Below are 15,831 nucleotides of genomic sequence, written 5' to 3' on the forward strand. Positions count from 1 at the left end.
AGCTGTGGGAGTCAGTCGGTTTATAGTAGATGTCTGTGTTGATTCGGTTGCCTGAGATAGAAATGGAAAGGTTCCCACTTCCTGCTCCTCCGCCCTTGAGCTCCGCCCCTCCAACTGCCACCAGGACAGAACCCCACTGGTTCTCATCTACCATCGCCAGACCATAACAACATGACAGTTGGAGGAAGAGCGCCTCATCTTCCGCCTAGGAACCCTCCAACCACAAGGGATGAACTCCGATTTCTCCAGTTTCCTCATTTCCCCTCCCCCCACCTTGTCTCAGTCGATTCCCTCGAACTCAGCACCGCCTTCCTAACCTGCAATCTTCTTCCTGACCACTCCGCCCCCACCCCACTCCGGCCTATCACCCTCACCTTGACCTCCTTCCACCTATCACATCTCCATCGCCCCTCCCCCAAGTCCCTCCTCCCTACCTTTTATCTTAGCCTGCTTGGCACACCCTCCTCATTCCTGAAGAAGGGCTTATGCCCGAAACGTCGAATCTCCTGCTCCTTGGATGCTGCCTGACCTGCTGCGCTTTTCCAGCAACACATTTTCAGCTCTGATCGCCAGCATCTGCAGACCTCACTTTCTCCTTCAGCTGATAAATGGCAAGTAACATTCGTGCCACACAAATACCAGGCAATGACCATCTCCAATAAGAGAAAGTTTAACAACTGCCCCAAACATTCAATGGTCTTACCATCACTGAATCCTCCACTATCAACTTCCTGAGGGTTACCATTGGCCTGAAACTCACTTGGACTCACCAAATAAACACATTGGTTACAAAAGCAAGTCAGAAACTGGGAATAACTCACCTCCTGTCCACTATCTGCAAGGTATAACTCAAGAGTGTGATGGAATACTCCCCACTTGCCTGTTGGGTGCAGCTCCAATAACACTCGAAACTTGACACCATCTCGGACAAAGCAATCTATTTGATTGGTACCACATCCGCAAAGATCCACTTCCACCACCACAAACAGTCAGTAGCAGCAGTGTATACTATCTCCAAGATGCACTGAACAAATTCACCAAAGATCCTTCGACAGCACCTCCAAAACCACAACCACTTCCATCTAGAAGGATAAGAGCAGCAGGTACAATGGAAAATCACCCCCTGCAAGTTCCCCTCCAAGCCATTCACCATCCAGACTTGGAAATATTATCACTATTCTTTCAGTCTCACTGCGGCAAAATCTTGGAATTCCCTTGGTAAGGGCATAGTGGGTCAACCCACAGCTGGTGGGGTGCAGTGGTTCAAGAAGGCAGCTCACTACTACCTTCTCAAGAACAATCAGAAATGGAAAAGAAACTTCTGGGCTCACGGTACTCACATCCAATTAATGGATTTTTAAAAATTGCTGAGCCTTATGTGGAAAGCGTCTATTGAGCAATTGTGTGAAATATCCTGAAATAAACAAGCTGTGTTATTTGCTCTTCCTGCTATTAGAAAGGTGTATCTGTGTTAAATAATGATTAAAACACAGCAGTGTATGTACATCATTGTCCCAGGGAACAGTCAGGCCTTGACTCATAAGTGGCACTTTTTTCTTTATTCATTCATAGGTTGCAACTAAGCTAGTGTTTATTGCCCATCCCATAGGAATAGGACATTTGGCCCGTTAAGGAGAAAGTGAGCACTGCAGATGGTGGAGATCAGAGTCGAGAGTGTGGTGCTGGAAAAGCACAGCAGATCAGGCAGCATCCGAGAAGCAGGAGAATCAACATTTCAGGGTTAAGCCCTTTCCTGATGAAGGACTTATGCCCGAAACATCGATTCTCCTGTTCCTCAGATGCTGCCTAACCTGCTGTTCTTTTCCAGTACCACACATTCAGCCCCTCAAGAGTTCAATGTAGCTAAGTGTGAAGTCATTCACTTTGGTAGGAGTAACAAGAAGATGGATTACTGGGCTAATGGTAGGCTACTTGGTAGTGTGGATGAACAGAGGGATCTTGGTGTCCATGTACACAGATCTCTGAAAGTTGCCACCCAGGTAAATAGTGCTGTGAAGAAGGCATATGGTGTACTGGGCTTTATTGGTAGAGGAATTGAGTTCCGGAGTCCTGAGGTCATGTTGCAGTTGTATAAGACTCTAGTGTGGCCTCATCTGGAGTATTGTGTGCAGTTTTGGTCGCCATACTATAGGAAGGATGTGGAGGCATTGGATCAAGTGCAGAGGAGGTTTACCAGGATGTTGCCTGGCATGGTAGGAAGATCGTATGAGGAAAGGCTGAGGCACTTGGGGCTGTTCTCATTGGAGAAAAGAAGGTTTAGGGGAGATTTGATAGAGGTGTACAAGATGATTAGGGGTTTAGATAGGGTTGACAGTGAGAACCTTTTTCCGCTAATGGAGTCAGCTGTTACTAGGGGACACAGCTTTAAATTAAGGGGTGGTAGGTATAGGACAGATGTTAGGGGTAGATTCTTTACTCAGTGGGTTTTGAGTTCATGGAATGCCCTGCCAGTAGCAGTGGTGGACTCTCCCTCTTTATGGTCATTTAAGCGGGCATTGGATAAACATATGGAGGTTATTGGGCTAGTGTAGGTTAGGTATGCTTCGGTCAGTGCAACATCAAGGGCCCAAGGGCCTGTACTGCGCTGTATTTTTCTATGTTCTATGTTCTAAGACTGGTACATCATTGAACACAATCATTGTTGATTGAACATTTCATGCTTCAAAAACACGCTTTTACCAACCCTATCCCGATTACCCTGTCCACCACTGCGTAATCCAAACATACTCAAAAGACCTAGCTCCCACAGCCCTCTATGATAAAGATTTCCAAAAGATCATAAGCAGGGAAGCTAGGAAAAGGACAGATTCATTCAAGGACAATGGAGGGAATTTAGGTGTGCAAAAGGAGGAATTGGGTAACGTCCTTAATGAATACTTTGCATCAGTGTCCACAAAGGAGAAGAATATGGTGGATTGTGCTTCTAGAGAGGTGTATATTGATATTCTAGGGCATCTCAAAATAAAAAAAAGTGTTGGGCATTTTGAACAGCATGAAGGAAATTACTGGGGTCTTGTACAAAATCTTTATATCCTCTTTTGTCACAGGAGAGGTCCCAGAGCAGCCAACATTGTTCCTTTATTTAAGAAAAGCAACAGAGATAATCTGAGAAATCATAGGCTGGTGGGCGTACGTCAGTGGTAGGGAAATTATTGGAGATGAATCTTAGGGATAGGATTTATTCACATTTGGAGAAATCTAGACTTTTTAGTGATATGTAGCATGGCTTTGTGTGGGAGAGGTCGTGTCTCACAAACTTGAGAAAGTGACAAAGATGACTGATGAGGGCAGGGTGTTAGATGATGTCTACATGAACTTTAGGAAGGCCTTTGACAAGCTCCCTCATGGCAGACTGGCACAAAAGATAGATTCAAGAACACGGCAAGAGGCTGAAAAATTTCAGGGACCCTGGCAGATATTTGTTATCATCGTTAGCCACTGGTGAGGTCTCAGAAGACTGGAGGATAGCGAATGTTGTGCCCTTATTCAAGAAGGGCAGCGAAGAAGAGCTTGGGAACTGTAAGCCAGCAAGTCAAACTTCTGTGGCGGGTAAGTTACTTGAGAAGAGTCTGAGGGATAAAATGTACATGCACTTGGAAAGGGTTGAAGAATGTGGTGCTGGAAAAGCACAGCTGGTCAGGCAGCATCCAAGGAGCAGGAGAATTGATTTTTTGAGCATAAGTCCTTCAGCAGTCCTCACCTTCTCCATGCATTTGGAAAGACAGGGTTTGATTAGGGGTAGTCTGCAAGGCTTTGTGAGTGGGAGATAGTGCCTCACAAATTTGTTAGAGTTCTTTGATGGAATGACCAGGAAGGTTGACGAGGGCAAGGCAGTAGACATAGTCTATGTGGATTTCAGTAAGGCCTTTGATAAGGTTCCACATGCTAGGCTACTCTGGAAGATGAGATTGCATAGAATTAAGGGGGAGCTGACAAATTAGATGCAAAATTGGCTTGATAATAGGAAGTAGAGGGTAATAGAGGAAAGATGCTTATCAGATTGGAGGCCTGTGACTAGTGGAGTGCCTCAGGGGTAGGTGCTGGCCCATTACTATTTATTATCTATATCAATGATTTTGATAAGAATGTATAAGGCATGGTTAGTAAGTTTACTGATGACACTAAAATAGACGGTACCGTGGAAAGTGAGGAAAGGTATCAGTAATTGCAGCAGGATCTTGATCAGCTGGGGAAGTGGGCTGAGAAATGACAAATGCAGTTTGCTATAGATAAGTATGAGGTCTTGCATTTTGGAAAGTCAAATCAAAGTAGGGAGTTTCATGGTGAATAATAGGGCCTAACAGAGTGTAGTGGAACAGAGGGACCTTGGAGTTCAGGTTCACAATTCTCTGAAAGTGGAGTCACAGGTAGACAGGGCAGTGAAGAAGGCTTTTGACACACTGGCATTAAGTATAGAAGTTAGCAAGTTATGTTGCAGGTATGCAGGACATTGTTGAGGTCACACTTGGAGTATTGTGTTCAGTTTTGGTCACCTCGCTATAGGAAGGATCTTATTAAACTGGAAAGAGTGCAACAGAAACTTGCAACGATGATATCAGGACTCAATGGTCTGAGCTATAGGGAGATATTGGACAAGCTAGAATGATTTTCTTTACAGCGTAGGAGACTGAGGGGGAACCTTATAGAGGTGTATAAGATCATGAGAGGCATGGATAGGGTGAACACACTCAGTCTTTTTACCAAGTTTGGCGAATTGAGGACTAGAGGGCCTCAGCTTAAAGTTAGAGGGGAAAGAATAAAAGAGGACCTCAGGGGCAACTTTTTTACACAGAGGATGGTGCGCATATGAAATAAGCTACCAGCAGAAATGATTGAGGCGAGTACATTACAACATTTAAAAGGAATTTGGACAAATACATGGATGGGAAAGGTTTAGAAGGATATGGGCCAAATGCAGGAAAATGGGGTTAGTGTGGATGGACATTTTGATCGGCACGGACCAGTTTAGACCAAAGGGCCTGTCTCCTTGCTGTAGAACTCTATGACTCTACAAGAAGAATATAGACAGGCTGGAGACTTGCACGGAAAAATGACAATAGAGCTTAATGCAGACCAAAGATGAAGTGATGCATTTTAGGAGATCTAATGCAGAAGAGTGATATACAGCAAAAAAAACAGAATCCTTAGTAGCCTCAACATACACAGGGATCTATACATACAGGTCCATAGCTGCCTGAAAGTGGCAATGTAACTCGATAAGGTGGATAAGAAAACCTATTGCATGTTTATCTTCATCAGTTGGGGCATAGAGTTTAAAAATTGACAAGTCATGTTGCTGTTGTACAGAACTTTAGTTAGGCCACATTTGGAATATTGTGCACAGTTGCAGTCACCATCCTTCTAGAAGGATATGGTGAGGGTACAGAAATGGTTTACCAGGATGTTGCCTGGTTTGGAGAGTATTAGCTATGAGCAGAGATTGGACAAACTTGGTTTGTTTTCACTTGAACAAAGGATGAGGGACAACATGATTGAAGTTTACAAAATTATGACAATGTGGAGAGATGGATAGTTGCAGTCTTTCTTCCCAGGGTAGAAATATCAATTACTTAGGGGACATAGGTTTAAGGTAAAGGTGGGTAAGTTAAAAGGAGATGTGAGAAGAAAGTTCATTTACACAGAGGGTGGTTCATGAAGGAATGTGCAGCCAGAGGAGGTGATGGATATGGATACAGTAGAAACATTTAAAAGATTAATGTACAGACATAGAATAGGGAGATATGGACTGCATAGTAGCACAAGGTTTTCAATTAGAAAGGCATTATGTGCCAGTACAGTATTGTTGGGCTGAAGGGCCTGTTCCTGTGCTGTATTGTTCTTTGTTATAACTCTTGAGTAAAATTATTTCTCCTCATCTCAGTCCTAAGTGACATTTCCCCTTATTAGAGAATTATGTTCCCTGGTTCTAGACTCCCCCAACCAGGTGAAATATTTTACCTGAATCCATCCTGTCTGTCCCTTTAAGTATCTTATTGATTTCAATGAGATTACCTCTCATTCTTTGAAATGCTAGAAAATATAGACTCAATTTATCCCAATCTCTTCCTGGGACAGTCCTGCCACCCTACAAACATGTCTGCTGAACCTTCATTGCACTCCTCTATGACAATAATATCTTTCTCAAGATAAGGAGACCAAAACTGCAGATACTAATTACTCTTCAGAAGGTGATGGCAAGATGCTTCTTGAAGCTTGGGTACGAGAATTTCTCCATATTACTTTAAGTGCAAATAATGGCATGGTGGTTCAGTGATTAGCACTGCTATCTCACAGCGCTAGGGGCCCGGATTCGATTCCACATTGTGTGAAGTTTGCATATTCTCCCCATTTCTGCATGGGCTCCTCGGGGTGTTCCTGTTTCCTCTCACAGTCCAAAGATGTGCAAGTTAGGTGGATTGACCATGGGAAATGCAGGGTTACTCTGGATAGGGAAAGTGGGGAGGGATGCTCTTCAGTGGGCTGGTGCAGACCTGATGGGGTCATTGCCCTGTTTCTGCACTGTGTGGACTCTATGCAGGGATGGATAATAAATGTTGGCCTAGCCATTGATGTTTGCACCTTACGAAGACTCCAAAGTCCAGAACAACACTTAGAGGATGCACTGAGGATGGCAAGAGCATGCAATGTACTCTGGGTATGGAATTTCAATGTCCACCACTAAGAGTGGCTTGGCAGTAGTATTACTGATAGAGCTGATTGCATCCTAAAGGATAAAGCTAACAGACTAGGTCTGTGGCAGGTGGTGAGGGAACCAACAAGAGGGAAAAACATACCTGACCTCAGCCTTACCAATCTGCCAGCTGCAAATGTATCTGTCCATGACAGTATCAGGAACAATGACAATCGCACACTCCTTGTGGAGACAAAATCCTGACTTCACATTGACAAAACCCTCCATCGTGTTGCGTGGCACAATCACCATGCTAAATGGGACAGACTTCAAATAGATCTAGCAACATGAGACACTGTGAGCAATCAACAGCAGCAGAATTATACTCCAGCACAATCTGTAACCTCATGGCCCACTCAACCATTACCAACAAGCCAGGAGATCAACCCTGGTTCAAAGGAGAGTGCAGGGGGTATGCCAGGAGCAGCACCGGGCAAACCTGAAGGTGAGGTGTCAACCTGGTGAAGACACCAAACAGGACCACTTGTGTGCTAAATGGCACAAATGTTGATGGACAATTAAACAATTCATTGGAGGAGGAGGAGGCTCCATAAACATTCCCATCCTCAATGATGGAAGAGCCCAGCACATCAGTGCAAAAGATAAGGCTGAAGCCTTCGCAGCAATCTTCAGTCTGAAGATGATTCATCTCAGTCTCCTGCAGTGGTCCACAGCCTCACTGATACCACCCTTTAGCCAATTCGATTCACTCCACATGATATCAAGAAATTTAAGTTGTAAGTTCCAGTACTTAACTTTTTTTTTAACTTTTTTAAACTAAAAATTTAACAAGTTTTTTTTAAAAAAACGCCGGGTAGACCCGGAGGCTTGTGTTGCTAGGTTACCTGGGTAGGGTTTTTTTCTCTATTTAAACGCGCAGGCGAGTAACCCGAGGCACTTCGGCAGAAGAGCCTCCCACCCGCCCTCCTCCTCTAACCTAAATAATAAGACCCGTTGCGGCAAGCAGGTAAGTGCTGCGTTTTGCTTGTTTGGTTTCTTTACATTTAGTTTTTTTTTTAAAGAAAGCTAGCTTTTTAGAGGGATGGCAGTGCAGGCAGTGCAATGTTCCTCTTGCAACATGTATGAGGTGAGGGAAGCCATTAGCGTCCCTGCTGAGTACACTTGCAAGAAGTGCACCCATCTCCAGCTCCTCCAAGCCCGTGTTAGGGAACTGGAGCTGGATTTGGATGAACTGCGGATCATTCGGGAGGCAGAGAGGGTCATAGATCAGAGCTTTAGGGAAGTAGTTACTCCGAAAGTTCAAGATAGATGGGTGACAGTGAGGGGGAGTGGGAGGAGGAAGCCAGTGCAGGGACCCCCTGCGGTCATTCCCCTCAAGAACAAGTATACCGTTTTGGATACTTGTGGGGGGGATGACTTACCAGGGGCAAGCAACGAGGTTCAGGCCTCTGGCACGGAGCCTGGCCCCGTTGCTCAGAAGGGAAGGGTGGAGAAAGGTAGAGCGATAGTTCTTGGGGACTCGATAGTGAGGGGTACAGACAGACGGTTTTGTGGGGGCGACAGTGACTCACGTTTGGTATGTTGCCTCCCAGGTGCAAGGGTACGTGATGTCGCTGATCGTGTTTTCCGGGTCCTTAAGGGGGAGGGGGAGCAGCCCCAGATCGTGGTCCACGTTGGCACCAACGATATAGGTAGGAAGAGGGGTGAGGATGTCAGACAGGCTTTCAGGGAGCTAGGTTGGAAGCTCAGAGCTAGAACAAACAGAGTTGTAGTCTCTTGTTTGTTACCCGTGCCACGTGATAGAGAGTCGAGGAATAGGGAGAGAGAGCAGTTAAATGCGTGGCTACAGGGATGGTGCAGGAGGGAGGGATTCCGGTTTCTGGACAACTGGGGTTCTTTCTGGGGAAGGTGGGACCTCTATAAAAAGGATGGTCTACACCTGAACCTGAGGGGCACCAGTATCCTTGGGGGGAGGTTTGCTAGTGCTCTTTGGGAGGGTTTAAACTAACCCCGCCGGGGCATGGGAACCTGGACTGTAGCTTTAGGGTACAGGACCTTGAGTGTAGGGAGGTTATGAATAATGCAGCGATCTCGAAGGAGGGTGCCTGTAAACAGAAGGGTGGATTGAAGTGTGTATACTTCAATGCCAGAAGTATAAGGAATAAGGTAGGTGAACTTGCAGCGTGGGTTGGTACCTGGGACTTCGATGTTGTGGCCATTACAGAGACGTGGGTAGAACCAGGGACAAGAATGGCTGTTGCAGGTTCCAGGGTTTAAATGTTTTAGTAGGATCAGACATGGGGGTAAAAAAGGGGGAGGTGTGGCATTACTTGTCAAAGATAGTATTACAGCAGTGGAATGGACGATGGAAGAGGACTTGCCATCTGAGGTAGTTTGGGCTGAGGTTAGAAATAGGAAAGGTGAGGTCACCCTGTTAGGTGTTTTCTACAGGCCTCCTAATAGTCCTAGAGAAGTAGAGGATAATATTGCGAGGATGATTCAGGAAAAGAGTGAAGGTAGCAGGGTGGTTGTTATGGGGGACTTTAACTTCCCAGATATTGACTGGGAGAGCTATAGCTCGAGTTCATTAGATGGGTCGGTGTTTGTCCAATGTGTGCAGGAGGGTTTCCTGACACAATATGTAGACAGGCCAACAAGAGGTGAGGCTATACTGGATTTGGTTCTAGGTAATGAACCAGGCCAGGTGTTAGACTTGGAGGTAGGTGAGCACTTCGGGGACAGTGACCACAACTCGGTGACTTTTACTTTAGTGGTGGAGAGGGATAAGTGTGCGCCGCAGGGCAAGAGTTATAGCTGGGGGCAGGGAAATTATGATGCAGTGAGGCATGACTTAGGATGTGTGGATTGGAAAAACAGGCTTCAAGAGAAGAACACTAATGAGATGTGGGGATTGTTCAAGGAGCAGCTACTACGTGTCCTCGATAAGTATGTACCAGTCAGGCATGATGTAAAGGGCCTTGTGAGGCAGCCGTGGTTTAATAAGGAATTGGAATCCCTTGTGAAAGGGAAGAAGGCGGCATATGTAAAGATGAGGCGTGAAGGTTCAGTTGGGGCGATAGAGAGTTATAAGGTAGCCAGGAAGGATCTAAAGAGAGAGCTAAGAGAAGCGAGAAGGGGACATGAAAAGTCTTTAGCTGGTAGGATTAGGGAAAACCCAAAGGCTTTCTATAGGTATGTCAGGAATAAAAGGATGACTAGGGTAGGTATCGGTCCAGTCAAGGATAGTAGTGGGAAGTTGTGTGTGGAGGCGGAGGAGATTGGAGAGACACTAAATCAATACTTTTCATCAGTATTCACTCAGGAACAGGACACTGTTGCTGATGTGAATATGGAGTCACAAATGATTAGAATGGATGGCCTGGAAATATGCAGGGAAGAGGTTCTGAGAATATTGGAGAGGATGAAAATAGATAAGTCTCCTGGGCCTGATGGCATTTACCCTAGGATCCTATGGGAAGCTAGGGAGGAGATAGCAGAGCCATTGGCCTGGATTTTTATGTCGTCATTGTCAACGGGAATAGTACCAGAGGACTGGAGGATAGCGAATGTGGTCCCCTTGTTCAAGAAAGGGAGTAGGGATAGCCCTAGTAACTATAGGCCAATGAGTCTGACTTCAGTGGTGGGCAAAGTCTTAGAGAGAATGGTAAGGGATAAGATTTATGAACATCTGGATAGGAATAACATGATCAAGGATAGCCAGCATGGTTTTGTGAAGGGCAGGTCGTGCCTCACAAACCTTATTGAGTTCTTTGAGAAGGTGACTAAGGAAGTGGACGAGGGTAAAGCAGTAGATGTTGTGTATATGGATTTTAGTAAGGCGTTCGATAAGGTTCCCCATGGTAGGCTAATGCTAAAACTACGGAGGTATGGCATTGAGGATACATTAGAGGTTTGGATTAGGAATTGGCTGGCTGGAAGGAGACAGAGGGTAGTAGTTGATGGACTATGTTCATCTTGGAGTGCAGTTACTAGCGGTGTACCACAAGGATCTGTTTTGGGACCATTGCTTTTTGTTATCTTTATAAATGATCTAGAGGAAGGGCTTGAAAGCTGGGTAAGCAAGTTTGCGGATGACACAAAAGTCGGTGGAGTTGTGGATAGTGAGGAAGGAAGTGGTAGGTTACAGCGGGATATAGATAAGTTGCAGAGCTGGGCAGAAATGTGGCAAATGGAATTCAATGTAGCTAAGTGTGAAGTCATTCACTTTGGTAGGAGTAACAAGAAGATGGATTACTGGGCTAATGGTAGGCTACTTGGTAGTGTGGATGAGCAGAGGGATCTTGGTGTCCATGTACACAGATCTCTGAAAGTTGCCACCCAGGTAAATAGTGCTGTGAGGAAGGCATATGGTGTACTGGGCTTTATTGGTAGAGGAATTGAGTTCCGGAGTCCTGAGGTCATGTTGCAACTGTATAAGACTCTGGTGCGGCCTCATCTGGAGTATTGTGTGCAGTTTTGGTCGCCATACTATAGGAAGGATGTGGAGGCATTGGAACGAGTGCAGAGAAGGTTTACCAGGATGTTGCCTGGAATGGTAGGAAAATCTTATGAGGAAAGGCTGAGGCACTTGGGGCTGTTCTCATTGGAGAAAAGAAGGTTTAGGGGAGATTTGATAGAGGTGTATAAGATGATTAGGGGTTTAGATAGGGTCGACACTGAGAACCTTTTACCGCTAATGGAGTCAGGTGTTACTAGGGGACACAGCTTTAAATTAAGGGGTGGTAGGTATAGGACAGATGTTAGGGGTAGATTCTTTACACAGCGGGTTGTGAGTTCATGGAATGCCCTGCCAGTAGCAGTGGTGAACTCTCCTTCTTTATGGTCATTTAAGCGGGCATTGGATCGGCATTTGGAAGTTATTGGGCTAGTGTAGGTTAGGTAGGATTCGGTCGGCGCAACATCGAGGGCCGAAGGGCCTGTATTGCGCTGTATCTTTCTATGTTCTATGTTCTAAATAGTTGGAGGCACTGGATACTGCAAAAGCTTTGGGCCCTGACAACGTTCCGACAATTGCACTGAAGACTTGTGCTTTGGAACCTGTGGCTCCCCTGGGCAAGCTGTTCCATACAGTTACAACACTGGCATCTACCCAACAATTTGGAAAATTGCCCAGGTATGTCCTGTACATAAAAAGCAGTACAAATCCAACCCAGCCAATTACTGTCCCACTAGTCTACCCTCGGTCATCAGTAAAGTGATGGAAGGTGTCATAGGCAGTGCTGTCAAGCAGCACCTGTTCAGCAATAACCTGCTCAGTGACGCCCAGTTTGGGTTCCACCAGGGACACCCAGCTCCTGATCTCATTCAGCCTTGGTTCAAACATGGACAAAAGAGCTGCATTACAGAGATGAGGTGAGAATGACAGTCCTTGACATCAAGGCTGCATTTGACCGAGTGTGGCATCAAGGAGCACTGGCAAAGCAGGAATCAATGGGTATTGGGGGGCAAACTCTCTGGTGATTGGAGTCATACTTAACACACAGGAAGATGGTTGGTGTTGTTCAGTTATCTCAGCTCCAGGACATCTCTGCAAGAGATCTTCAGGGTTGTGTCCTAGACCCAACCATCTTCAGCTGCTTCATCAATGACCTTCTCTTCATCATAAGGTCAGAAATCGGGATGTTCCCTGATGATTACACAATGCTCAGCGCCATTTGTGACTCCTCAGACACTGAAACAGTTCGTGTTCAAATGCAACAAGATTTGGACAATATCTAGGTTTGAGCTAACAAAGTGGCAAGTAACATTCACACCATACAAATGCCAGGCTATGGCCAGCACCAATAAGAGACAATCTAACCACCACCTCCTGACATTCAGTAGTGTTACCATCACTGAATCCCCCACTATCAACATTCTGGGAGTTATCATTGACCAGAAATTTAACTGGACTCATCACATTATCACAGTAGTTACAAGAGCAGGTCAGAGGCTAGGAGGACAGCAGCAAGTAATACACCTTCTGGCTCCCGAAAGCCTGTCCACTATCTGCAAGGTACAAGTCAGGAGTGGGATGGAATACTCCCCATTTGCTTGGATGAGTGCAGCCCCAATGACACTCAAGAAGCTTGACACCATGCAGGATAAAGCAGCCCATTTGATTGGTACCCCATCCACAAATATCCCCTCCCTTCACCACTGCACTGAGTAGCAGCAGTGTGCACTATCTACAAGATGCACTGCAGACATTCACCAAAGATCCTCAGATAGTACCTTCCAAACCTACAACCACTTCTATCTAGAAGGACAAAGGCAGCAAGTACATGGGGACACCACCCCTTGCAAATTCCCCTTCAAGCCACTCACCATCCTGACTTGGAAATATAGCCAAGTTCACTGTTGCTGGATCAAAATCCTGGAATTCCCTTCCTTATGGCATTATGGATCAACCTACAGCAGGCGGACTGCAGCGGTTCTAGAAGGCAGCTCACCGCCATCTCTCAAGGACAATTAGGAACGGGCAATAAATGCTGCACAGCCAGCGACATCCACATCCTACTAAAAAAATACATTTTAAAAAAGCCTAACTATTTATAAATTTCCTAAATGATGTCTTTGCTTTTGTTTCTGGCTGGCTTTGAACAGAACTAGTCAGTATGCTTTTTAAAACGTCTCTGTCAATACTCTGTCCTGTTGCCTTCCAGTGAATTGCCAACACGATCACCACAAATTAAAATTCTACAGTTTTGAGTTACATGTAATTCCAGATTGCGTCACGATTGATTGCTGAATGATTGGTTGTTATTGTTGAACAGCTCCTACAGGATGGGATTTGTGTATCTCCTGAGGAATGTCACTGCTCTTTACTGAGCTCCACAATGCCCTGGATGACTAATATCTCAAAGGAGGATCAACACAGGAATTACACAGCAGGAGCAATAATCCGACACCAGTGCAGCACATGGTGAGTATTCAGTCTCAATGACTGGGAGTCAGCAATAGAAAAATCTTCAAAAGATTGTAGTGGGGTCTTAGAAAAAAAATCTAAAAAATAATTTGATTTCAGATAGTCAACATGGTTTCGTCAAGGGCAGGTCGTGTCTCACAAACCTCATTGAGTTTTTTGAGAAAGTGACCAAGCGTGTAAATGAGGGCAGTTGACGTGGTAAACATGGACTTCAGTAAAACATTTGATAAGGTTCCACTTGGTAAGCTGTGGGAGAAAATGCAGAGGCATGGAATTGAGGGCGATTTAGCAGTTTGGATTAGAAACTGGACAGTTTGGAAGAACGTTACAGGTTGCAGGGAGACTTGGATAAACTGCAGAATTGGGCTGAGAGGTGGCAAATGGAGTTCAATACAGCTAAATGTGAGGTGATGCACTTTGGGAAGAATAGCAGGAAGGCAGAGTACTGGGTTAATGGAAAGGTTCTTGGTAGTGTGGATGTGCAGAGGGATCTTGGAGTCCACGTACATAGATCCCTGAAAGTTGCCATCCAGGTGGATAGTGCTGTTAAGAAGGCATACGGTGTGTTAGGTTTCATTGGTAGAGGGATTGAGTTCCGGAGCCGCAATATCATGCTGCAACTATACAAAATGCTACTGCGACCGCACTTGGAATGTTGTGTACAGTTCTGGTTGCCATATTTCGGGAAGAATGTGGAAGCATTTGAAAAGGTGCAGAGGAGATTTACCAGGATGTTGCCTGGTCTAGAGGGAAGATCTTATGAGGAAAGGCTGAGAAACTTGAACCTGTTTTCATTGGAAAGAAGAAGGCTAAGGGGGATTTGATAGAGACATACAAGATGGTCAGAGGATTAGTTCGGGTAGACAGTGAAAGTCTTTTCCCTAGGATGATGACGTTAGTTTGTACGAGGGGGGTATAACTACAAATTGAGGGGTGATAAATTTAAGACAGATGTCACAGGCAGGTTCTTTACGCAGAGAATGGTAAGGGCATGGAATGTGCTACCTTCTAATGTAGTCAACTCAGCCACATTAGGGAGATTTAAACAATCCTTAAATAAGCACATGGATGACTTTGGGATAATGTAGGGGAATGAGCTGAGAATAATTCACAGCTCAGTGCAGCATCGAGGGCCGAAGGGCCTGTTCTGTGCTGTATTGTTCTATATTCTATGTTCTATCTCATTCATTCCCTCACTGAGATCGTCTTAGGTTCCACATTGCACCCATTGCTCTGATCCAGTTAATGCTATTACTGGAAAGGTCTGCTCCCTGGCTGAATTTGACTTGATAAATTTGACTGGTAGTGTACCACAATGATCAGCACTAAGACCCAGCTATTCACAGTGTATATTAATGGTTTAGATGAGGAAACTAAATGTATTATCTCCAATTTTGCAGATAACACAAAGGAGGATCAGCTGTGGGGAGGATGCAGAATGTTTCAGTGTGATTTGGACAAGTTGACATAGGAGGGATAGAGGGGAATGCATGGCAGAAGAAATGTAATGTAGATAAATGTGAGGTTATCCACTTTGATAACGAAACAGGAAAGCAGATTATTATCTGAATGGTGTAGACTAAGAAAGGGAGAGGTATTGCAATAGCTGGGTGTCCTTGTACACCACTCTCTGAGAGTGCACCAGGCAGTGAAGAAGACAAAGGATGTATTGGCCTTCATCTTCAAGTAAGGGAGCAGAGATGCAATTATACAGGGTCTAGGTGAGACCACACTTGGGATGTTGTGTGCAGTTCTGGTCTCCTTTATCTGTAAATGATGTTTTGCTTATTGAGAGTGTGTAGCAAGAATTAACCAGAATGATTTCTGGGGTTGCAAGACTGACATACAAAGAAAGACGAGAGAGAGAGAGAGAGAAAATTGGTGTATCCTCTGGGTCACCATGTCTCAGATGAGGGAAGAGGTTAAGAAAGAGAGTTCTTAAAGATAACCTCAACTAGCGTAGGAACTGAATCCATGTTGCTGGTGTCACTCTACATCAAAAAACAAGGGTTCAAGAAACTGAGGGATGCAGTAAAATGTAGATAAATGTGATGTTATCCACTTTGGTAGCAATTAAAAAAGGCAGTTTATTATCTGAACGGTGATAGATTGGGAAAGGGGAAGTTGTAACAAGACCTGGGTGTCCTTGTACAACAGTCACTGAAGGTAAGCATGCAGATACAGTAGGCAGTGAAGAAGGCAAATGGTACATTGTCCTTCTTAATGAGAG

At 45.0% G+C, this 15,831-nt stretch overlaps 1 protein-coding gene across 1 annotated transcript in view; it reads left to right on the forward strand.

The window, feature by feature from the left end:
- The window catches only part of sspo (SCO-spondin), a 538,757-nt gene that overhangs the window by 474,259 nt on the left and 48,667 nt on the right, over positions 1 to 15,831 (forward strand). The window contains exon 100 of the mRNA XM_060824077.1: positions 13,450 to 13,598. Within this exon, the coding sequence (XP_060680060.1) occupies positions 13,450 to 13,598 (149 nt within the window). The remainder of the gene's footprint in view (positions 1 to 13,449; positions 13,599 to 15,831) is intronic.

Source organism: Hemiscyllium ocellatum, chromosome 4 (assembly GCF_020745735.1).
Source record: "Hemiscyllium ocellatum isolate sHemOce1 chromosome 4, sHemOce1.pat.X.cur, whole genome shotgun sequence".
NCBI classification, from domain to species: domain Eukaryota; kingdom Metazoa; phylum Chordata; class Chondrichthyes; order Orectolobiformes; family Hemiscylliidae; genus Hemiscyllium; species Hemiscyllium ocellatum.